Source organism: Leptonotus elevatus, chromosome 1, assembly GCF_054856555.1.
Source record: "Leptonotus elevatus isolate MCC_2025b chromosome 1, RoL_Lele_1.0, whole genome shotgun sequence".
NCBI lineage: Eukaryota > Metazoa > Chordata > Actinopteri > Syngnathiformes > Syngnathidae > Leptonotus > Leptonotus elevatus.
In genome coordinates this window covers 23,570,749-23,590,770 of record NC_141239.1, presented here as the reverse complement: position 1 = coordinate 23,590,770, position 20,022 = coordinate 23,570,749, and the positions used below count along the sequence as shown (strand labels likewise).

General features: G+C 40.0%; 1 protein-coding gene and 1 long non-coding RNA gene across 8 annotated transcripts in view; one reads left to right on the top strand and one right to left on the bottom strand.

Annotated features, from left to right (window-relative positions):
- Positions 1-19,560, bottom strand: part of LOC147181309 (uncharacterized) — a 28,880-nt gene extending 9,320 nt beyond the window's left edge. For 2 of the 5 annotated variants that reach the window (XR_015096117.1, XR_015096129.1), the window contains exons 1-5: positions 19,379-19,560; positions 9,797-14,554; positions 6,167-7,692; positions 5,985-6,083; positions 3,094-3,174 (exon numbers count right to left, since the gene is read on the bottom strand). This is a non-coding gene — a long non-coding RNA (uncharacterized LOC147181309). The remainder of the gene's footprint in view (positions 1-3,093; positions 3,175-5,984; positions 6,084-6,166; positions 7,693-9,796; positions 14,555-19,378) is intronic. The other 3 variants (XR_015096123.1, XR_015096135.1, XR_015096141.1) reach the window with 3 other exon arrangements.
- Positions 1-20,022, top strand: part of kcnt2b (potassium sodium-activated channel subfamily T member 2b) — a 58,517-nt gene that overhangs the window by 26,054 nt on the left and 12,441 nt on the right. For 2 of the 3 annotated variants that reach the window (XM_086085901.1, XM_086085894.1), the window contains exons 3-15: positions 800-902; positions 1,013-1,075; positions 3,132-3,180; positions 3,511-3,570; positions 6,011-6,085; positions 6,304-6,387; positions 7,569-7,663; positions 9,813-9,993; positions 13,208-13,372; positions 14,410-14,546; positions 14,859-14,922; positions 16,290-16,398; positions 18,852-18,960. In XM_086085901.1, the coding sequence (XP_085942027.1) occupies positions 800-902; positions 1,013-1,075; positions 3,132-3,180; positions 3,511-3,570; positions 6,011-6,085; positions 6,304-6,387; positions 7,569-7,663; positions 9,813-9,993; positions 13,208-13,372; positions 14,410-14,546; positions 14,859-14,922; positions 16,290-16,398; positions 18,852-18,960 (1,294 nt within the window). Of the gene's footprint in view, positions 1-799; positions 903-1,012; positions 1,076-3,131; positions 3,181-3,510; positions 3,571-6,010; positions 6,086-6,303; positions 6,388-7,568; positions 7,664-9,812; positions 9,994-13,207; positions 13,373-14,409; positions 14,547-14,858; positions 14,923-16,289; positions 16,399-18,851; positions 18,961-20,022 lie in introns of those variants that run through there. The other variant, XM_086085910.1, reaches the window with a different exon arrangement.

Sequence of the window (20,022 nt, the reverse complement as noted above, 5' to 3'; positions counted from 1 at the left end):
GAGACAATACAGCATGATTTATGGGGTTTTAAATTTTATTACTGTCTTCCAAATGTAAATTTTACTCTAAAACGGAGTCTATTTGGTCACACTCTAAATAGAGTCAAATTTACTCTACAGAATTTACTGTGTAATTATTCCTACCTTACCTACTAAAATAAACATCTATGGGGGCGGCACGGTGTCTGACTGGTTAGCATGTCCGCCTCCCAGTGCAGAGGACGTGAGATCGAGTCTGGGCTTCGGCCTTTCTGGGTGGAGTTTGCATGTTCTCCCCGTGCTTGCGTGGGTTTTCTCCGGGTACTCCGGTTTCCTCCCACATTCCAAAAACATGCATGGCAAGTTAATTGAACACTCCAAATTGACCATAGGTGTGATTCGTACAGTTGTTTGTCTCAATGTGCCCTGCGATTGGCTGGCAACCAGTTCAGGGTGTACCCCGCCTACTGCCCGAAGCCAGCTGGGATAGGCTCCAGTGCCCCCCGCGACCCTTGTGAGGATAAGCGGTTAGGAAAATGGATGGATGGATAAACATCTATAGTATAAGAAATATTCCATACACAGTACTCAACCACTGGCCACTACCATTGATAATTCAACATTTCACATATGATGGGAAAAAAATTAAATAGCATTAAGTGTCATTACGATGACCTGACATTATACATATGGATTTCTTTATTTTTAAATATTTACCTTATCATCAGTTTTCATTTGTTTTTATTGCATACAGAGGTCTATTATTAATCGTGAAAGTTAAAATAAGTCTAAAATAAACCCTCCAATTTTTCCATTGCAGGTTTGCGAGTGCGAATGTTTAACTTTGCGCTCAAAGTGCTGAGCTGCCTCCTCTACATTGTCAGAGTGTTACTGGACAACCCGCAAGAGTTGAAGCCCGACTGGTGAGAGCCACACAGCGCACACACAGCACAGCGTCACAGCGCATTCAAGTGGATTGTGTGAGAGGAAGGAAAGGACAGGAATTGACCCTTTCTCTATCCCCGCCCCACAGCATGAGTGGTGCCAACTGCACCAAACAGAATACATCCTCCCGCCAATGCAGCGAGTTTGACTGGTAAGCGTGCCGCGCCTTTCAATTAGGAGTGATGGCCCCTCGGCCCGGGCCCTCAACGGTCAGGAACGTTGTATAACGCGATCAATGCGACTTCACTTACCTGATGTGATTCACATGCTCATATCGAACATTCCAGATTCACATTCATTTATCACAATCCGGCCATATGGATTAGATGTCAGTATAATATGTATCTAATGCCTGTGCAGCCTAATCAACAGCGATCTAGTGGAGATAAAGCATGTAATATATAACGGGGGGGGACAGGAAGTGGCGGATCAGGGGCCCCCGGAAGGCCACGCTGTGTCTGACGCCCGGGGACCTATTGATCTAATTGGTGGTCGTGGCGCTGGCTAAGCTCCGGCTCCAAATGAATAAGGAGGCTGACAGAGCGAGCTCAGGAAAGGCTTGCTGCCGCCTACTGCTTCAGGCGGCCCGACTCGTACGAGCAAATCAAGCTGGCAATCAGCCATGATAGGCCCCAGGGTGGCGGGAAGGGGGAGCCTGGTGGGGGGAGGGCTCCTTTTTCTCACAATAAGGCTGTAAATTTCCATTTGACTGTGTGAATATCGCTTTTCGCCTATAATATGAGAGCATGGGCTGCTGATGCAAGTATCTTGTCTATTTGAGGAATACGGTTCTCCCCAGAATTTTGAATGATTTCCTACAAATTGTAATAATACGCTTTAATTAGTATCAGGTGCAGGTGAACACACACAAAAATACTCTCACCGCAATTAATAGGATTTCATACATTAAAACACAATGCAAAAAGGCAATTAACGCCTTCACAAAACTGTGTGAAAAAGTTTCAAATAGACTAAAAAATTAATTGACGCAATTGAATTAAGTTAGTTCAAAGTGAATATATTAAGTTTAATGAATTAAGAATTCATTAAACTTAATTTATTCACCTGAATTAAGTCAATCCAAAGGGACTTCAATCCAAAGTATTAAAATTAATGAACTCATAATTAATTAAACTTAATATATTCACTTTGGACTAACTTAATTCAATTGTGTGTTAGCAATTGAAGCGATTTTTTAAAGTTGGTCAATAATTAAATTTGTAATCTTAAATTGGTTCAACAATTCTCTTTTTAGAGTGTACCACTTTTGTTTTTACTTTTGAGCCTGTTCACGGCACAATTTAGTAGGATATTATACACTGTAAGAAATCTTATGAATTGTGGTCGTTTCTTAATTTACCAAATATTTTATATTTTGTTTAAAATGTAATAGCTTGTGTTGAATGAACGAAAGCTGCTTTTATTTACTCAAATATTACAAACAAGGACAGAAATAGAAGCATCAATGGACCCAAATAAAAAATCTGTGATACAGTAAATCCACAATAAGTGAACCACGAAGTAGTGAGGGACCGTCACCACTGTATATAATATTTTACTCTCTTTCACGTATAAAGTTGACTGGGACCGAATATAGTCTTTTTTAGAGTAAAGTTTACTCTACAAAATTTACTGTGTAGATGACAAAAAATTGGTGCAAGTTTAGGAAAAATGTAAATATGCTGTTAGCTGTCTTTTGTACCAATTGTCAGTATCAAGTCTGTTCGCATAAAATATAATAGGTTTCCATTTACAAAAAAAAAGTAGTGCACTCTAATTAGCAGCAAGCTCACAAAAAGGTTTAATTTTATTTTCTTGGGCGAGTCACTGACAGGGTTTGTGCGGGCACAGTGACACTCTTGTTGTTGGAAAATAGCCCAATTATGAGCATAATAATGCACACGCGCACACCGGCACTTCCATTAACCAAGAAACAGCTTGGACAGCGACATAAATGGGCTGAATACAGTTTACCACTTTAACAAGGAGAGTCATTTTGAGCATTCGGACTGCTAATTGTTGCCTCTTATATCTATTACTATACTATCTATAATATGATGAAGCTGCAAGCACAACAATTCATGCAGTTTGGATTTGACCCCCAAAAAAGTCCGGGTTTTTTTGTGTATCCAGTTTCCTACAAAATTGCTGCACTTGTATTGGTTGTACCTGTGCTCCTTATCCTGTCATGTCCTTCCTCTGCGCAGGAAGCGGATCATCTGGGTGGAGAGACCTCTACCCCTGTGGGCCCTGCAGGTCAGATAGAATAGATGACGCGTGTGTTGTTAACACACATACATTTTGCATGTGTGATTTCCTTCCCTTATTTGACTTGCATACATCTAACGAGATGCGAGGAACGGTGTGCTAATGGACATAAAAGTAGACCCAATCACGGCGCATTCCCCCTCTTGTGCTCACATGGGCTTCATTTTCTCTGAAGCTCAATCATCAGCACGCCCACTGATGCCACCCACGCTCTCCTCTTACATCTCCGCCATGCCTAATTTCTTTCTCTCAGACGGTCTCAACTCGCCGTCTGCTCTCTCTCTTTAATGCTCGTCTTCCCTCTCTCTCTCTTTGCAGGTGCTCGTGGCTTTTATCAGCTTTTCAGAAACAATGCTGCTTGTGTATCTTAGCTACAAGGTGAGTTGCTCAGGGAAGACTTTTTATGACAACAGTGGCGTATACAAGATGTATTTTGGTTGTATTACAGAGCCGCAATTAAATGCCCAAATTAATTTTACGTTGATGCCAACTTTGAATATTTTTAGAATGGAGTATTTCACTAATTATCCCATTGATTAATTGAGTATCAGTTACAAAAATGATTTTGCATTTTTAAACACAATACTATGTGCATGTGAGGTAGAGAACCCGGTCAGTAAAACTGGGCACACGCGATTAAATCTGACACTACGTAATAGGGTGTAACATTAACTTGGAGGCACACTGTAAAAAATAAAAAATAATCGTAAAAAAAAAACCTGTAATTTTCCGGCAGCAGGGGCGCCAGAAAAATACTGTGAAATAACAGAAAATTACTTTCTTGTAAAAATAGTTTTTTTTTTTCCATAATTAAAGTTTTTAACAAGATTGTATGTAATATAACAGTATATGACCAAAAAAATGTGATTAATCTTTCTAAACATGGCTAATAACTGTTGAAAAACTAGATAGTGGGTTTAAAATTGCAACAGCTTACTGTTAGGGTAATTCATTTATATAGCATTTTCCCCCCCTTACGAGGCTCTCTAAACACTCTACCATTTTGACACAGCATTAGGAGTTCAGTATTTTGCTCAGGGATACTTCAACATGTTCACCAAGGGAACTGAACCCATCCGTAAGTCCAATTGTTTGCTTTGCGTATTATTCACCCTCACAAGCTTTCCCCTGTTATATTGTACTGTTAAATTACATACAATCCTTACTTCAATTATGGAAAATTACAGGGGGTTTTTTTACGAGAAAGTAATCTTCTGTTATTTCACAGTATTTTTCTGGCGCCCCAGCTGCCCGAAAATTAAATTTTTTTGCTTTGTAACGAGAAAGCAATAGTCTGTTATTTCACAATATTTTTCTGGCGCCCCAACTGCTGGAAAATTACTGTTTTTTTACAGTGATATGTCTCATTAGATGACTGCTACCATCTATTGGACATTACAGAAATTGTAGTTATTTTCACTTTAAAAAAAAATTCAATTCACAAAGAAATTATGGTAAAAAAAATTTGGGGGGGCTGTTAATTTCTCAGTAAATATCTTTTTTTTTCTTTTTTTTAGGGTTTTAAAGTTGAAGTTACATTTTATTCCATTAAATAACAGACAAATGTTTGTGAAATTACGATATATTTGTGAACGTATTTTAACGATCAATATATGTATTTCTAATAGAGTTATTTTTATTGTAAAAGAACAGAAATTAACCAGGAAAATCCCATTTTCAAGGCAGTCCTGGCCAAGAGGACACAACACATTACGTACAGTTAAAACAGTCAATTAAAAACAGCAACAGGTTAATGACTTCATGTCCAGGTCCTTTAAAATGGCATCAAACTGAGGCAAAGTTATGAGATCAGGAAGTTGAATTGTCTTTTGTAAAAAAAAAACTTTAGATGCTCGATACTGAAAAGCCATCTTTCCTTTCTCTGCCCTGACAGTAGGGGCAGTCAGTAAGTAGATGTCCTGAGAACGAAGAGAGTAAGGACCATCAGACTTTCGCTGAAGATAAACTTTCAAGTATGGAGGGCGTAACCCTATGAGTCCCTTGTAAATAAATCTGTACCAGTGTGTCAGCCGACGAGTGTCCAAAGCAGGCCATCCAACCCGGGAATACAGTTCACAGTGATGAGTTTGTGAACCATAGTTTGTTATGAAGGAGGCAATGAAAAACAATTAGAGCCATAATCAAATCAAATATTGTGTGTTTTTAGTAGTATTGTACATTTGACATGTAAAATCAGTGGGGGGGGTTTAAATTTAATGCTATTTTTTAAATACAGAAAAAAATGTAAAATAAAAAGCACAATTATGTTATATTACTGGTTGTTTTTTACAGTGCAGTCCAAAGTGTGAAAGGAAACATTAGTCACCAAGAATGAAAAATGATAAACCTGTTGAATATGACAATCAGTATGTGCGTAACCCGCGTATTGGGTGGACGACCTCCAAAGTGTCTAAATATTGATACATGAGACAGACTTTAGGGGGAGCCCCCGTGTTGCTACTGCGGGACGTCAATCCATCCAGGTGTGCCCATGCCTTTCATGTACTTGGCACTATAAGCCTATGAAGGGCCCCATGTGTGCTAATGTCGAGGCTTTAAAGCCAACTGTGGACACAGGAGGCGTGAGCTCGTCCACCTCCACTCTTCTGGGACGGGGTCACATAAAAAGCTGGCGTGTTAACTGGAGGCAGATCAGACTGAGTAAATGTTTTTTCCATAAATGGCACTCGCGCGACTTGTATAACCGCTCCGACGTGTCCCCTTTCGCTAAACGCGGCTGTTACGCGGTAATCCCGCCCGCGGGGGTCGCCATGACAGTGGAGTTCCCTGACCTCTTGTGTGTGCTTTGTGTTTCCAGGGCAACGTCTGGGAGCAAGTACTACGTGTGCCCTTCATTCTGGAGATGATCAGCGCCGTCCCCTTCATGATCACTGTGAGTGGAAAGACATGCACCACTGAGCACCAAAAGCACTCTCAACCCCCCCCCCCCCCTTGTGGAATACGCATTTATTACCTGCTGCTACAGTAGCTATATGGCACTCATGGGTATCACAGCAGGCTTCCACTTCTTCGCCTCCCTCACTAGAGATGAGTGCGAACGCATTCTGTTGGAGAAACTCAAGCACAAGTGACGTGCTCTCTTTTCCACAGGTGATTCTGCACTCCCTCAGAGATCTCTTTATTCCCGTTTTCCTGAATTGCTGGCTGGCCAAACATGCACTGGAGAACATGATAGTGAGTCAAGCACCGACAGTAACCATTTCCACATTATTTATGCATACACACTTCGGTTGGAGGGAAAAAATGAGACGAGTACTTACACTAGGTATTGCGGGCGGAATACAAAGGTAACGACCGAGCATAACATTAGGCTGTGCAGTCTTGCAGTGTGTACAGTTATATTTTGCCAAACAACTGTCGGCCGCAATTTTTGTTGCATTTCAAAATTTTAAGAGGGCTTTGCAGCGTCGCAGAGGTAACCGCTATTAAAAAATGTGCCTGAGATTTCACACAAAAACAAAAGCTACATAAGCACATTAAGACCCAGCCAGCAGATGTTGTGGTGACACCAAGCCATAAATAATATAAATGTACGTCATTACCAACAGCCTCTCCTTTATCACCCGTTTCCTCCTCTTTTGTGGTTCAATAAAAACTAAGGGTGTCAGGCGATTACAATTTTTAATTGTAATTAATCGCACATTTTTTTATCTGTTCTAAATAAACAATAAAATGTACAATAAAATATTTTTCAAGTTTTCATACTCTTGTTAACATAAGTGTCAACAAAAATGTTTAACTAATAGAAATATGGGTGCATTTTTTTGTCACTGATATAGTAATTTCCTAATAATTAATAAAATTGAGTTAAAATTGAAAAGATGTACTGTACTGTAAAAAAGTGTGTGATATTGATTTGTGTTGGTCATTTTTCTGCCACTAGATGGCATAATTGCATTTGTAAGACGGTGACAGCTCAGTGCATTTTTCTTTTCATATTAAGAGCTATCTAATCTCTAACATGAAGTGAAATTCTGCACTGGTAAAATGGTTAAATACAACTTGAGCCCAGTCTCCACAAATATATGCATTATTATTAAATGTATTACTGCTAATAAGTACAGGTACAGGCTTTACATTTAAGTGGCGGTCATTAATTGCGTGTTAAAAAAATTTGTGGTATTAGTAGTAAATGACACTTATTACCTTGTCTTTTCCTGATAGGAAAAGGGAGACGTTTATTTGTCATGTGGCGATGAATTAGAGGGAAAGCCACTCTTTAAGGAAATATCCTTTCTCCCATGCGCCAGCCAGCACACGTCCGATCTGTTTCAGACCCGAGCAGCGTACCTCGAGGCCCCGTTTCCTTTTGCACGCCTCATCGGGCGTCTCCCTCTTTTTGCGTCCCTCTGCAGAACGACCTCCACAGGGCCATCCAGCGGACACACTCGGCCATGTTCAACCAGGTGGTGATACTCATCAGCACGCTGGTGTGCCTCATGTTTACATGGTGGGTACCCGCACCGGCTCAAGCGCCAACTGCAAAATGAAATGGACAGGAAACGATTTCACAGCCGAATTGGGTAAAATGACAGCTGGGTGAAAGAAAGGAGAGCAAACAATGATGTGGTGATACATGCAGCAACACAGAGATGGAGGGAGAGAGAAAGCGGGGAATAAGACAAAAGCAGAGAGATAATTGGTGAGTGCGAGATAGCGACTTGACATGACAACTGGTGAACGGCCGGGCTCATCTTTAACAGTCAGCTGCAGCGCCGATGACGAATCTCAAGGCAGACTTTTACCTTTTTTTAATCCCATACAGACGGCAACAATGGTCTGCTTGCACACACTTAAGACTATATAAATATGCACTGTTCCACACATTAGCTCTGGAAGGCATCCACCCGCCTACCAGCAAAGCCACTGTTGAAAAACAGTAGGGGTGTTTCACTTTATTAGGTACATCTGCAAAAGCTAAAGATATCCAATAAGAGATGTCTTGCATCATATTAAAGAAGTTTTCTGGTCTGACAGCATTTACACGCAGTGATCAGCACAAGAGTGTTGTCTGAGACAACAATTCTCAGTATGCCATGTTTATACTGCAACCTGTTTCTAATGGATTGATTGATGGATACAAAATCGGTGCCGGAATACGTGGAGATACAAATTGATTTTGTTTCCGACTCAAAATAGTATTGTATCTCAAGTCGTCGTTCTCCAGTTAAATGAGTGGCATGCTTTTTAAAAATAAAAATAATGGCACAGTTAAATAGAATGAAAAAAATTGAACAGTTTTTGTCAATTTTTCTCCTTCAATTCAATGGATATTGCGCAGCTCTTTCTATTGAACGCATCCTGGTTACTTGGGGGCAGTATAGTACCCGTTTGTTAAGATTAAGCTACACAGGTTTTTCTACAAATAAGTTATGTGGCTCTTTTAAATAAGCGAAGTGACCATTACGCATGCGTGAAAATCAAGTAAAAAAAAAAGAAAAAAGCATGGTTACCAAAATAGCCGTCTTTTGAATGGCGGTGATTGGAGTGCTGAAAGTGTTTGCGGAGCTGTGCACCTTAAAAGCTTGCAAGCATTGTTTAAACGGCTTTCAGCCTTAAGTGACAAAACGACAGGTGCACTTTGTGCCATTTTTAACTGTCCTAATGGAGTTGATAGGCACACAAAAAACATTGCAAAGATCAAGAAGACGGAAGGGTACGCTTGTAAACCTCCGTTTCACTCTTCCCAATTTTCAGACACAAAAGAAAGATACAAACAGACGTAAAAGAGGCTAAAATGGAAAATTGCTTGAACACATTTATTTTGTCAGACGGAAGCATCGCAAAGCTTGCTAGCAGACGTGTGTGAAACGGAGCTAATGGAGTGACGGTCATTTAAGAACCTGCTTCAAGCCCCAATTGACCCCCTCAGTGAAGAAAGATCCTACCCGTCTCTTCCTTCGCGTCCCAGTGTCCCTCCTCGGTCCGACATCCGGTAAAGTGCACACATTCAGCCAAATATTAAGCACTTAAAAAAGCTTAACTGTAGTGTCCCGACAGAGGGCTAACGACACGCTATGCATGTTTAAAAAACATCTTAAAAAACATAAACTTTCCAACAGTTGAAATGGTCCAAATCATCACCCCCCCCCCCCCCCCCCGTTAAACTCCATTAGTTTTCAATAAAAAGTTGGTAGCAGGCTACCAGCCGGCCTACCCATAACGCACCGCGCTGCCGAGATGCGCACTTTGCTTAAACACAACCTATAATTATTTTTGTTTGAGGTTTAGCTTGACAGTAAACTTTTTTTTTAAGCTAATATAGTAAACATAATAACTATTGATATTATAATTATTATCATAATTCATTGTCATCTCAATACTCCCAGAAGGATATTAGTTTCTAGTAAATATGTTCTCAGTAGAGTAGTAGTAGAAGAAGTTGTGTTATAACTGCACTTAAGATGCCCCCCCCCCCAAAAAAAATAGTCATAATAATACTGTAACACTCTCACACCTTATAGATAGCAATATAATGTAAAAAGGTGGCGTTTCAATGCAGGTGCACCCACTGTAGTGGCCAGCGAGTGCATAACCCCAGCATGCTAGCTTCCTGTGATGTTTTTATTTTTTATTTTTTTACCTGGTCACCAAAACAGCATCTGCGGCATCCAGCACCTGGAGCGGGCCGGCAACAACCTGACCTTGTTCGACTCGCTCTACTTCTGCGTGGTCACCTTCTCCACGGTGGGCTTCGGGGACGTCACCCCGCAGATCTGGCCCTCGCAGCTGCTGGTGGTCATCATGATCTTCGTGGCGCTCATTGTGCTTCCCATACAGGTGAGAGAGAAAGTGAGAGTGGGAAGAAGAAGAAAGAGCAGCACACGTATTGCCAAAGAGAGCGAGACCAATACAAGTTATTCTTGGCTGTCTACTTTAAATTGCATAATAGTCATTTTAAAACAATGCCTTATATTGAGAGATTGAATTGCACACTTAGCCTAGTAAACTCGTTTCAACGAAGGTTACACTGAGACGAGCTCGCTCAGACACACGGAGGAGGTGACTCATTTCATCCATCCTACGTTGATTTGCAACGCTATTTTTATTCCCAGAACTCACTCACTTCCCCAAATCCCATACACACACTTAGCAGCACAACACACACGGAACAACTTGACCAAAGTGTGAGTTACATTCCAGCCTAACAATTCCCAATCACGGCGCGTCTCCCAACAGGCAAATGATCGCTAATACAAAGAATATCCTCAGTGTGCATGTGTGTGTGTGTGTGTGCATGCAGACAGCTATAAAAGAGAGGAAGGTGTCTGTGCCGAAAATCAGACCGGATGATTCATTCTTATACTGTACATTTTACTATGCCGTACTTTCTTTCACACAGTTGTTTTTAGGTCATTCATTAGCCAAATAGCATAATTGCATAAAAAGCTTTATGCTAATAGGATAACATAATGTAACTGGAAACTGCATACACAATGTTGTGCGCTACATGGAGTTCAAACTGCACTATTTTCCAATGTTGGATATTTAATCAAAATGTTTATTTTGCTCTCTTTTTTAATTAAGACTTTTGATCGCTGTTACAGCAGATGCTGCTGGCTGAGCTGTGAAATAACATTCCCGCAGAGTGAGAACATTTGGATTTAACAATTTAAAACTTTTTATTTTATTTTAAAACACAAATATACCACAATATATATATTTTTTAAATGTTGCCTTTACATAAGCATTCATATATGATATCATTTTGTATTTGATGACTATTATCATTGTAGCTTTTAAAATAGTTATTATTACATTTTTCAGACTTGTTTTTTATATTCAATGCAATTCGAGACCCGCTGGCCGACATTGTTCCTGTTCACGCCACATGGCTACATCTTCACCAGCAAATAGAGAATCCTCAAAATAGAGAAATATGGACAAGATCATTGAAATAAAAGTGCACCAGCTAACGACAATGTGGATGCCATGTCATGCCCTTTTCTATTCAGTGTCCCTGTGCTCTTCCATAAATACCTCTTGACATTTAGATTTGGGCTCCGCTTGGTCCTAACCCCCCAGCCCGTGTGTGTGTGTGTGTGTGTGTGTGTGTGTGTGTGTGTGTGTGTGTGTGTGTGTGTGTGTGTGTGTGTGTGTGTGTGTGTGTGTGTGTGTGTGTGTGTGTGTGTGTGTGTGTGTGTGTGTGTGTGTGTGTGTGTGTGTGTGTGCGTGTGCGTGTGTGTGTGTGTCCTGTCATGACCTACACAGGGAAGCCTCAGACCACATCATCAGGTTTTAGCATTGTTGTTTTTTCCCTTTTTTTATTACTTGCACCCACCACACAGACTCTTCTCTTGCTCAAACCTTGAACCATGCGTTGTTGTGCTATTGTTAGCACCAAAAGTTACATTGCTGTGACTATCATTTTGTTTTGAGATGTTTTCATGTAAACAAATGACAAAAGATGCCATCGCAGGAAGCAGTCTGTTGTCATGGATTCGCGTAGATGGATGCCAGCTTTTCACTCGGCGCCGACATTTTCTCAGCACAAAATCAATGATTTATCTACACGTCCCCCCGCACGCAGTAAAGCAGCAACCAAACAAATTGTTACTTGAATCCTGTTGACACGTGTTTTGTGCCCGGAAAAGACTTTTGGCTATTTATCACAACTCTAGTACAATTGCTATAATACAAGGTGCAACGTGACCAAGTAATGACTCAAAGCCCATTGTTGGGATAAGACAAACAAATTTGTGATGGAAGATTTATTGTTAGAGCAGAAAAGTGTATGAGAGTTGACTGAAATGAGAATGTGTCATGGAAGACTGTGAGCAGGGCAAAAGAGTCTTACATTTATAACACGTCATTTTAGTAAATGAATGTCATTATATGCTAATTATATGCAGTCTGAATGTAGAACTATCAGTGCAAATTGCAGCATTTTGTTAAGTGATGAAGATTTTTGACATTTTGTAACAAGATTTGTTTTTCTGTCAAAACAGCAACAGGGGGGGGGGTGTTATCTTTATCAGATAAAAATGCACGAAATGCCTCTCGCTGTTCAAATTCAACGAGGAAACGGTGAGTAATTCCGTGAGAACAGAATTAATTGCAGCCTCCAACCTTATCAGTTTCGTCATGCCTAAACAACGCTTGATTGGTCCGACCTAAAAAAGGTCGGCTGCTAACGTATCAGCGGGAGCGGTACAAGATGTATTCTCCGGAGTTTCTGAACTCATAAATTCCGCGAGAATTCATCTTCCTGGCAAGGTTAGTAACCACGCTAAAATTACGGAAACTCACACTGTTTTTGTTTGTTTGTTTGTTTTGTGCGAAAATGTATGACTTTAGTTGCAAAATTTTGAATTTTTAGAGCAGCATGTCCTCACTTTTTTTATGTAATATGTCCAACCTTCTTTGTGGAGCAACTTTTATTTGTATTTCATTCATGTTGGGAAAATAATATAGCCTGAATTGAGTCACTAAATTTGTGGTAAACAACAGTGTTCCACTTCCCGGCCCTCCCCCCGCAAGATTATGATCATTTTGCAAATTTTGCATTTTTAGAGAAACATGCCCACCATTTTGTGAGATTCACTTTTGAATTTTTGGACAAGTAAAGTGTTTTTAGATTTTGTGGTGAAATTTTGCATTTTTAGAGCTGCATGGCCACAATATTTGTGGAGTTTGCACATTTATGTCATGTGCTGTGGTACAACTTGTATTGTATAGTAAATGTTGTCACTTATAAATGATGGCAACAAGAAACAGTGTTTTTTTGTTTGTTTTTACTACACTGTCACAAATGATAGCATTTTCAGAGCAGCATATCTGATATGTTTATGGGGCATTCTGCTACAAAAATAGCCCGCTTATTTAATTCAGTAAAATCTCCAGCTAATTTGCATCCTGAAGTTCTGTTTAATTTCCTGACTGGCTTTTGCCAAATCAATCGGATACTCTCGACAACACATGGCCTGTTTTTCATTTGCCTGCTTAAATCGAATGTCCATCTGGCCAATGTGTCCCGATGTCGTCCCGATTACAGTTTGAGCAGCTGGCCTTCCTGTGGATGGAGCGTCAGAAGTCCGGCGGAAACTACAGCCGCTACCGGGCGCAGACGGAGAAGCACGTGGTGCTGTGCGTCAGCTGCCTCAAGATCGACCTCCTCATGGACTTCCTCAACGAGTTCTTCGCTCATCCTCGACTGCAGGTGCGTCGCCAACAGCTTCACGCGGCACAATTTTACCCGTAATCCTCAGCAGCTGATGACCTACGCCCGGGATAAACGTAGCATTTGGCGAGATCGCGCTGCTGATTACTACGTGTGTGTTTGCTCAATGTGCGCTTGTTAACTTGTTGACATCAAAGATCATTGTCATTGGATCTCAGATGTTGGTCAGAGAATTAGCCAGGACAAAATAGAGTAGCTCTACTTTCTCCCTCGAAGTCTATTAACTCATTCACTCCATTTTTCAGCCCTTTTCACTGAAGCAACCCCCTTTGCTCCCGACTGTTTTACTGGATTCTGACTGATTTTGCAAGGCCCACAGAATATTGCGTTCTATTGCTATAAAAACATGGAACCTACCAAAAGAAAGATTAGAGTCTCTTCTTTCATCAGGGAAAAAAGTACATTTCTATCTGTTTTGCAACAATTAGCATTAGAATATAGCTAATTTTCATCATTATTCACAAATCTGCTGACGGTTTTCGTAATATCTACCATTCAAGCATTCTCTTCAATTCAGAGGCTGCATCAAAGCCTTCTGCATGCTCTAGCATGACAAAAACGTTTTTGTTTTTTTAACATATAAATACGTCTTTGGGAGCATGGTAAGACAGAACGTATTTATACATTTTGGGGAGCAAATGAGTTAATGTAGGGAAGTTACAAAATCCAGATCACCGGCCGCCATTTTCTTACCATTTCACTGCGCCAGATTTCCTGAATTTCAGTTTAGCAAAGGTCCACTAAAATTGTGTTTCTCATTGTTTCACGCAAGGGAATCTTTTTTGTACTAGCTAATGACATTGTTGGGAAATCCCTTTACCACCTGACACAAATGTTCCTCGATTTCGGCGTCCAAAATCACATGTTCATACAATTTCAACACAATGAAAAGGTGGGACGACATGATCAACTATTATTATTCTAGTTTTTGTGAAGTTTGATGTCAATCTGATGATTACTCTCTGTATGGTCAGGAATGTGAATGTGTTGTGTATGAAACGTGTTTGTGTATGCAGGATTACTACGTGGTGATCCTGTGCCCGGCAGAAATGGATGTCCAGGTTAGAAGAGTACTTCATGTTCCTCTGTGGGCCCAGCGAGTCATCTACCTGCAGGGGTCTGCTCTCAAAGACCAGGACCTGATGAGGGCCAAGTGAGTCGCTGTGGCAACATAGAAAACAAACATTTCACAAACCTTCATTCTGTCACTTTTTAACATTCTTCATTGCCACATGAAATAATAATAATTACAGCAGGCGATTGAATGAAAGATCCTTATTGTTAAAAATGCAACTGCTTCACCTCGGGCTGGCTTTTTGTCTCCTGGTCTTTTCCCCATCTCATCCGTCAAAGATGCACTGTTTGTTATTTGCTTTTGTCAAATCCCAGCGTAAACTAACAAAAGCCTCGCTTTCCTGTGTCTTCCCTTGATTCTCTCCTTCTCGCTCTCACTAACTGCCTGCAGGATGGATGATGCCGAGGCCTGCTTCATCCTCAGTAACCGCTTTGAAGTGGACCGTATCGCCGCTGTACGTTACACTTGGCTTTTCTAACCCTTCCGTTTTTAGAATTCTCGAAACAAACTCGAGGCCAAAAATTGACAAAAATGTGCCATGATTTCTATCAAAAGATGTGCAAGTGCCTCTTTTACACTGCCACGAAATGCCTGTATTTTTCTGCCTTTTGTTGCCGTTCTGTATAAAGAGCAAATGAAGGCATCTTGGCAATTCTCAGCCTTCTGAGGTATTATCAGAGCCCAAGGTCAAGGTGTATTTATATAGCACATTCAAATACAGTAAAACTGCCCAAAGTGTTTTACATATTTAAAAAAAACTATGATAAAAACAGGGTCCGCGACCCTTGTGAGGACAAGCGGTACAGAAAATGGATGGATGGATGGACTATGATAAAAACAATAGGGAAGAAAGAATGCAAATTTAAAAACAATAAAATGGAGATATCCAGATCAGCTACACTCTAAGAGAATTGTTGAATTATAAGATTATAAATTGAATTGTTGAGCAACTTTTACAAAAATCACTTCAATTGGTAACACATGATTGAATTAAGTTAATCCAAAGTGAATATATTAAGTTTAATTAATTATGAGTTCATTAAACTTAATATATTCACTTGAATTAAGTTAATTAAAAATTAATCCAAAGAATTAATTAAACAAAAATTTATCCAAATTGGATGTATTAAGTTTAATGCTCTTATAATTAATTAAACTTAATATATTCACTTTGGATTAACTCAATTCAATTATGTGTTACCAATTGGAGCGATTTTTCTAAATTGGTCAGCAATTAAATTTGTAATCTTAAATTCATTTGAAAATTCTCTTTTTAGAGTGTAGCATGCATATAAAATGCATTAATGACAATTAAAACTAGAAATTAAAATAGCACTACCAAAACACAATAAATAAAAAATCAACAATAAAATGCAGGTGTCCAGCTCAATCTGTCTACAATGTATTGTAAGGCTTTTAAATTGTAACAACTGACACACACTTCTTCCAAATTTCTTAAGTGCAGTTGTTTCAAACAAGGAATTCATATGGTGCTGACGTCATCAGGATGTCGCGTCACTGTGTAAAATTGAACGAACGAATATACCACCTTCTCTCCGTTCTGTGTAAAAAGCAAAAGCGGACATATATTGGATCTGCCGTTTGGCCTCTGACCCTGGTGTGAGAACACAACGCAAGGTCAGCTCACACCCTAAAAGGCCGTGTGCACCATTTGATTGCTCCGCACAGTCTGTGGTTGATGAGGATTATTACGCGAGGTCTACAATCTGATGCGGCTAATGAAAGCGCTGCGGCTCCATTTCGCTCCTGTGTCACCCTCACTCCATCAATTTCACTGCTGCCCATCTCCAATTTGGCCAGGATCATCAGACCATCCTGCGAGCCTGGGCGGTGAAAGACTTCGCTCCCAACTGCCCGCTGTACGTGCAGATCCTCAAGCCAGAGAACAAGTTCCACGTCAAGTTTGCAGGTGGGTATAAAGGAGGAGGTGCTATAGCGGTCAATATGAAATTGAGATACGCTCATCTATCTTGGCAGTGAAATCTAAAATACGCTTGCTTCTGAAGGCTTGAAGAGTGTTAGTTGAAAATTGAAAAGAAAGACAAAAGACAGAAGTTAAGTGGAAACAACACAGCAGGAAGATGCGAGCGGTGAAGAGGTGCAAAAGAATATTGGATCTCGGAGATACTGCTGTAATAGAAAATGTTATTTCCCCATCCGTGTTTCTGTCCTTTCCACTTGACCAGGCTTCCACCCCAGTCAAACCCGCCGCAAGATGTTTGTTTATAACAAGACTGCGTGCTCTGAGCCGAAAGCTGCTAGTCTTCTTCAAGTTGGTACTAAAACAGTTCCTGAGGAAAGCCATCATTCTGTTGCCAACGCAAAAAGCTCATTCAAGTTTTTTGTTATGTCAGTTGGAATTCAGTGAGGGATGCAGAATGCATTTTGTTACCAATTACGGCTCCTTGCAGTAGAATTGAAAAGAAAGAAAAGCCAAAATCCTACATCAGGAGGATTTAAGTACACATTTGTTGTGAAGCTTGTTGCTGAATGAGGCTCAATAGTTGATCCATCCAGTGCTGCTTTTCCACCGATTAATTACACAATGCAGCCCTATGATGCCTGGCCAGTCAACAATGAACGAACGCAACACAATTAAGAATTACACAGCAATGGCATGCAAGCATTAATCGCCCGTTTGCTTTTGCCAATCCAGAGGAAAACTGCCTTTTGTGTTTGTCCAACCATCCAACGAGTCACCATCACGTAGATAGGAAACAACTGTGCTAATGAACATAGGATACCTCGTAAAAAATTACAGATACGGTATGTTCCTAAGATGCTAACTTTATATTTCACGGGTACAAAATGTTTACTTTTTAAGACTACTGGACAAGCCATTGCATATTTGGAGAAAGAAGGATACAAACTTACTGTAACATCGAGCTATAATAAGGCTTGGTTTTCATCCCCAATTTTTATAATAATATTTATAATAATGTTGTAGGGTTTGGGGATGCACGATAATATCGGTGGCCGATAATTATCGTCAATTATTGACCAATTTGACGTCAAACAGATAAACCAGATGATAAAGAAATCCGCCGATAATAACAGACTTGCCGCGTTGGTCCATCTGTTGTGGTTCAAGAGTGTGTCTCCCCAAAATGTTACCCTCACAGTTTTTTGTAGAATTTTTAAAACATGACTGTTTTGTTTTGGCAAAATTCAAAATTAGCTACTGGTTGTCTTTGAAGCAGAGATGTCAATAAAATTCAGCTTCATGGTGCTTTACAAATGTTTCGATGTATTTGTACTCATAGTCGGACTCGAAAGTATATTTGTATTCAAGTTAATTTTGCAAACACTTATCGGCTTACTTATCGGTTATCGACATCGGCACGTTCTAAGTTATTGGTTTATCGGTATCGGTTGAGAATACCATTATCGTGCATCCCTAGTAGGGTTTATAATTGAACTCAAAGGGAACTTTCCTACCTTTTCAGTGTGAAAAGTACGTCTCAATTTAGTCAAAGGTGTAAGACTAAAACGTGCAAAGATCTTTTTTGTTTGTTTACAGAGCATCAGAGAAAACATTTCAATTGGGAACATTTTGTCTTTTGTAATGTCGTTTCTGTTGATCAGCACACAATGGAACTTTGGGTAATTGCAGTGAAAATGTCACACACATATTTCTCCCTGCTACTTAAGCTTGTTTTTCTGGGTTCTGGATTGATGATGGGACCAATAAATTTGGGCTCCTGGATATAAATTACTGACTGCTTTGACGAATGGGAAGTCAAGATGGATGGGCCTTTTGTTTTTACCATGATTCAACATAGTTGGGTTAAAGGTGGGTACTTGTTAGACCAATCGACATGATTGAACTCAATCAATTAAACCTGCTGCTGACTGGAGGGATTCAATTAAATCATCCCCCCTTCCACTTGGAAGCGGGAGTGGTGCCGCTCAGGTGGGGTCACATCAATGTTATCGACACCGCTCGATCGGTGTTTGAGAATGTCATGTCAAACTCAAGAAAGTCTGCAAATGGAGCAACTGGAAAACCTTGACAGGTGTTGCCAGAGGATAAAGAGCTTGTATTTTCAACATCCTCTGACATTTTCTGTGGCCCAAGCAGACTTTGGTATTTACAGTACAGAAAGGAAATATCTCAGCGACCATTTAATGGATTTCAATGCAATTTAATCACGTAAGAGTGCCTTTTTAAGGATATTAGCGACGCTTCGATGAAGAAAGGCGCCTCGTGAAAGGATGCAGCGTGTCATGTGTCACACACACACACACACACACACACACACACACACACACACACACACACAGAAATGCACTGACAAAGGTCGGCAGCTCACGCTTGCCTGACCTCCACAACTGTGTTCCCGCTGTCCATTTTGTCCGCAGATCATGTGGTGTGTGAGGAAGAGTTTAAGTACGCCATGCTGGCTTTGAACTGCGTGTGCCCGGGCACTTCCACACTCATTACTCTGTTGATCCACTCCTCCAGAGGACAGTGAGTTCACTCCCCCTGATTATTTTCTTCAACAGGCAAACGTTCTTATAAAAATGTATCTGATCCAACACAAGGACATCGGATCAAACATAATGCTCACTGTTGATTGCTACTGTCAATGTTTATTATTATGAGTGTGTTTGCAGAAATAACCAAAACTAAAATTAAAAAAACATTTTTGTTAACGAAATAAAATAAAAAAAGCTTCTTTCTTTTTTTAATTAAAACTAACTGCATATGCCACCCATTGATTGGATGTGAGTGTCCAGTGACTTTTACAGATGTTTATTGCAACAGCAAAACACGGTAGAGCTAAAATTTCAGACATACAAAAAGACAAACATATTGCATTTACTACAAACATAGCATTAATGCTAAACATTTAAGCTAACGCTATATAATTCAAAATACTACTGACCATTTTGGCCTGCTCTCAATCAACGGCAGTCTTCTTCAACCGGCAATCATCACAGTCAAAAATGCTTCAACAGCTTCTTATGTCAACTTTGTCCATTTGCTCAGCTTTTGCAAACGAGGAACGACGACGAAGAGCAAACAACTGGAAAAGAAAAAAAGCCGCTCCGTCAAGTGCTTGTCTATTGCTGCGTAAAACTTTCGGAGTTTCTGTAAGCCCACAATTTCCGGTTTGGCATTTCAAAATAAAAGTATTATTTTCAAAGGAAATAAAGATAGCAGAAATTACACTGAAACTGCATTTTACGTTTACAAAACTAACGAGAATTATAGCAAAAAAAATCATTCGTTATAGTCTTTTGTGATTAATTTAATCCATGGGCCACTGGGGTTGATTTTAAATGTGATTTTAGGTATATCTATTTCGATATTAACCGGAATAAGCACGATTGAAAGTGTCATCTAGCAGCAGCCAATAGAAAAGCACCTTCACCTCCGCTGGCCACAATGTTGCGTGCTCGGCTCGCCTGCTTTTTCATTTAACTCATGCCGAAATGCATCACTAAGTAAAAAATGCATTACTCTTTTAATTTTACCATGATGTTTATTAAATATTGCACACAACTTTTTTTTAAACGAAAACTAATA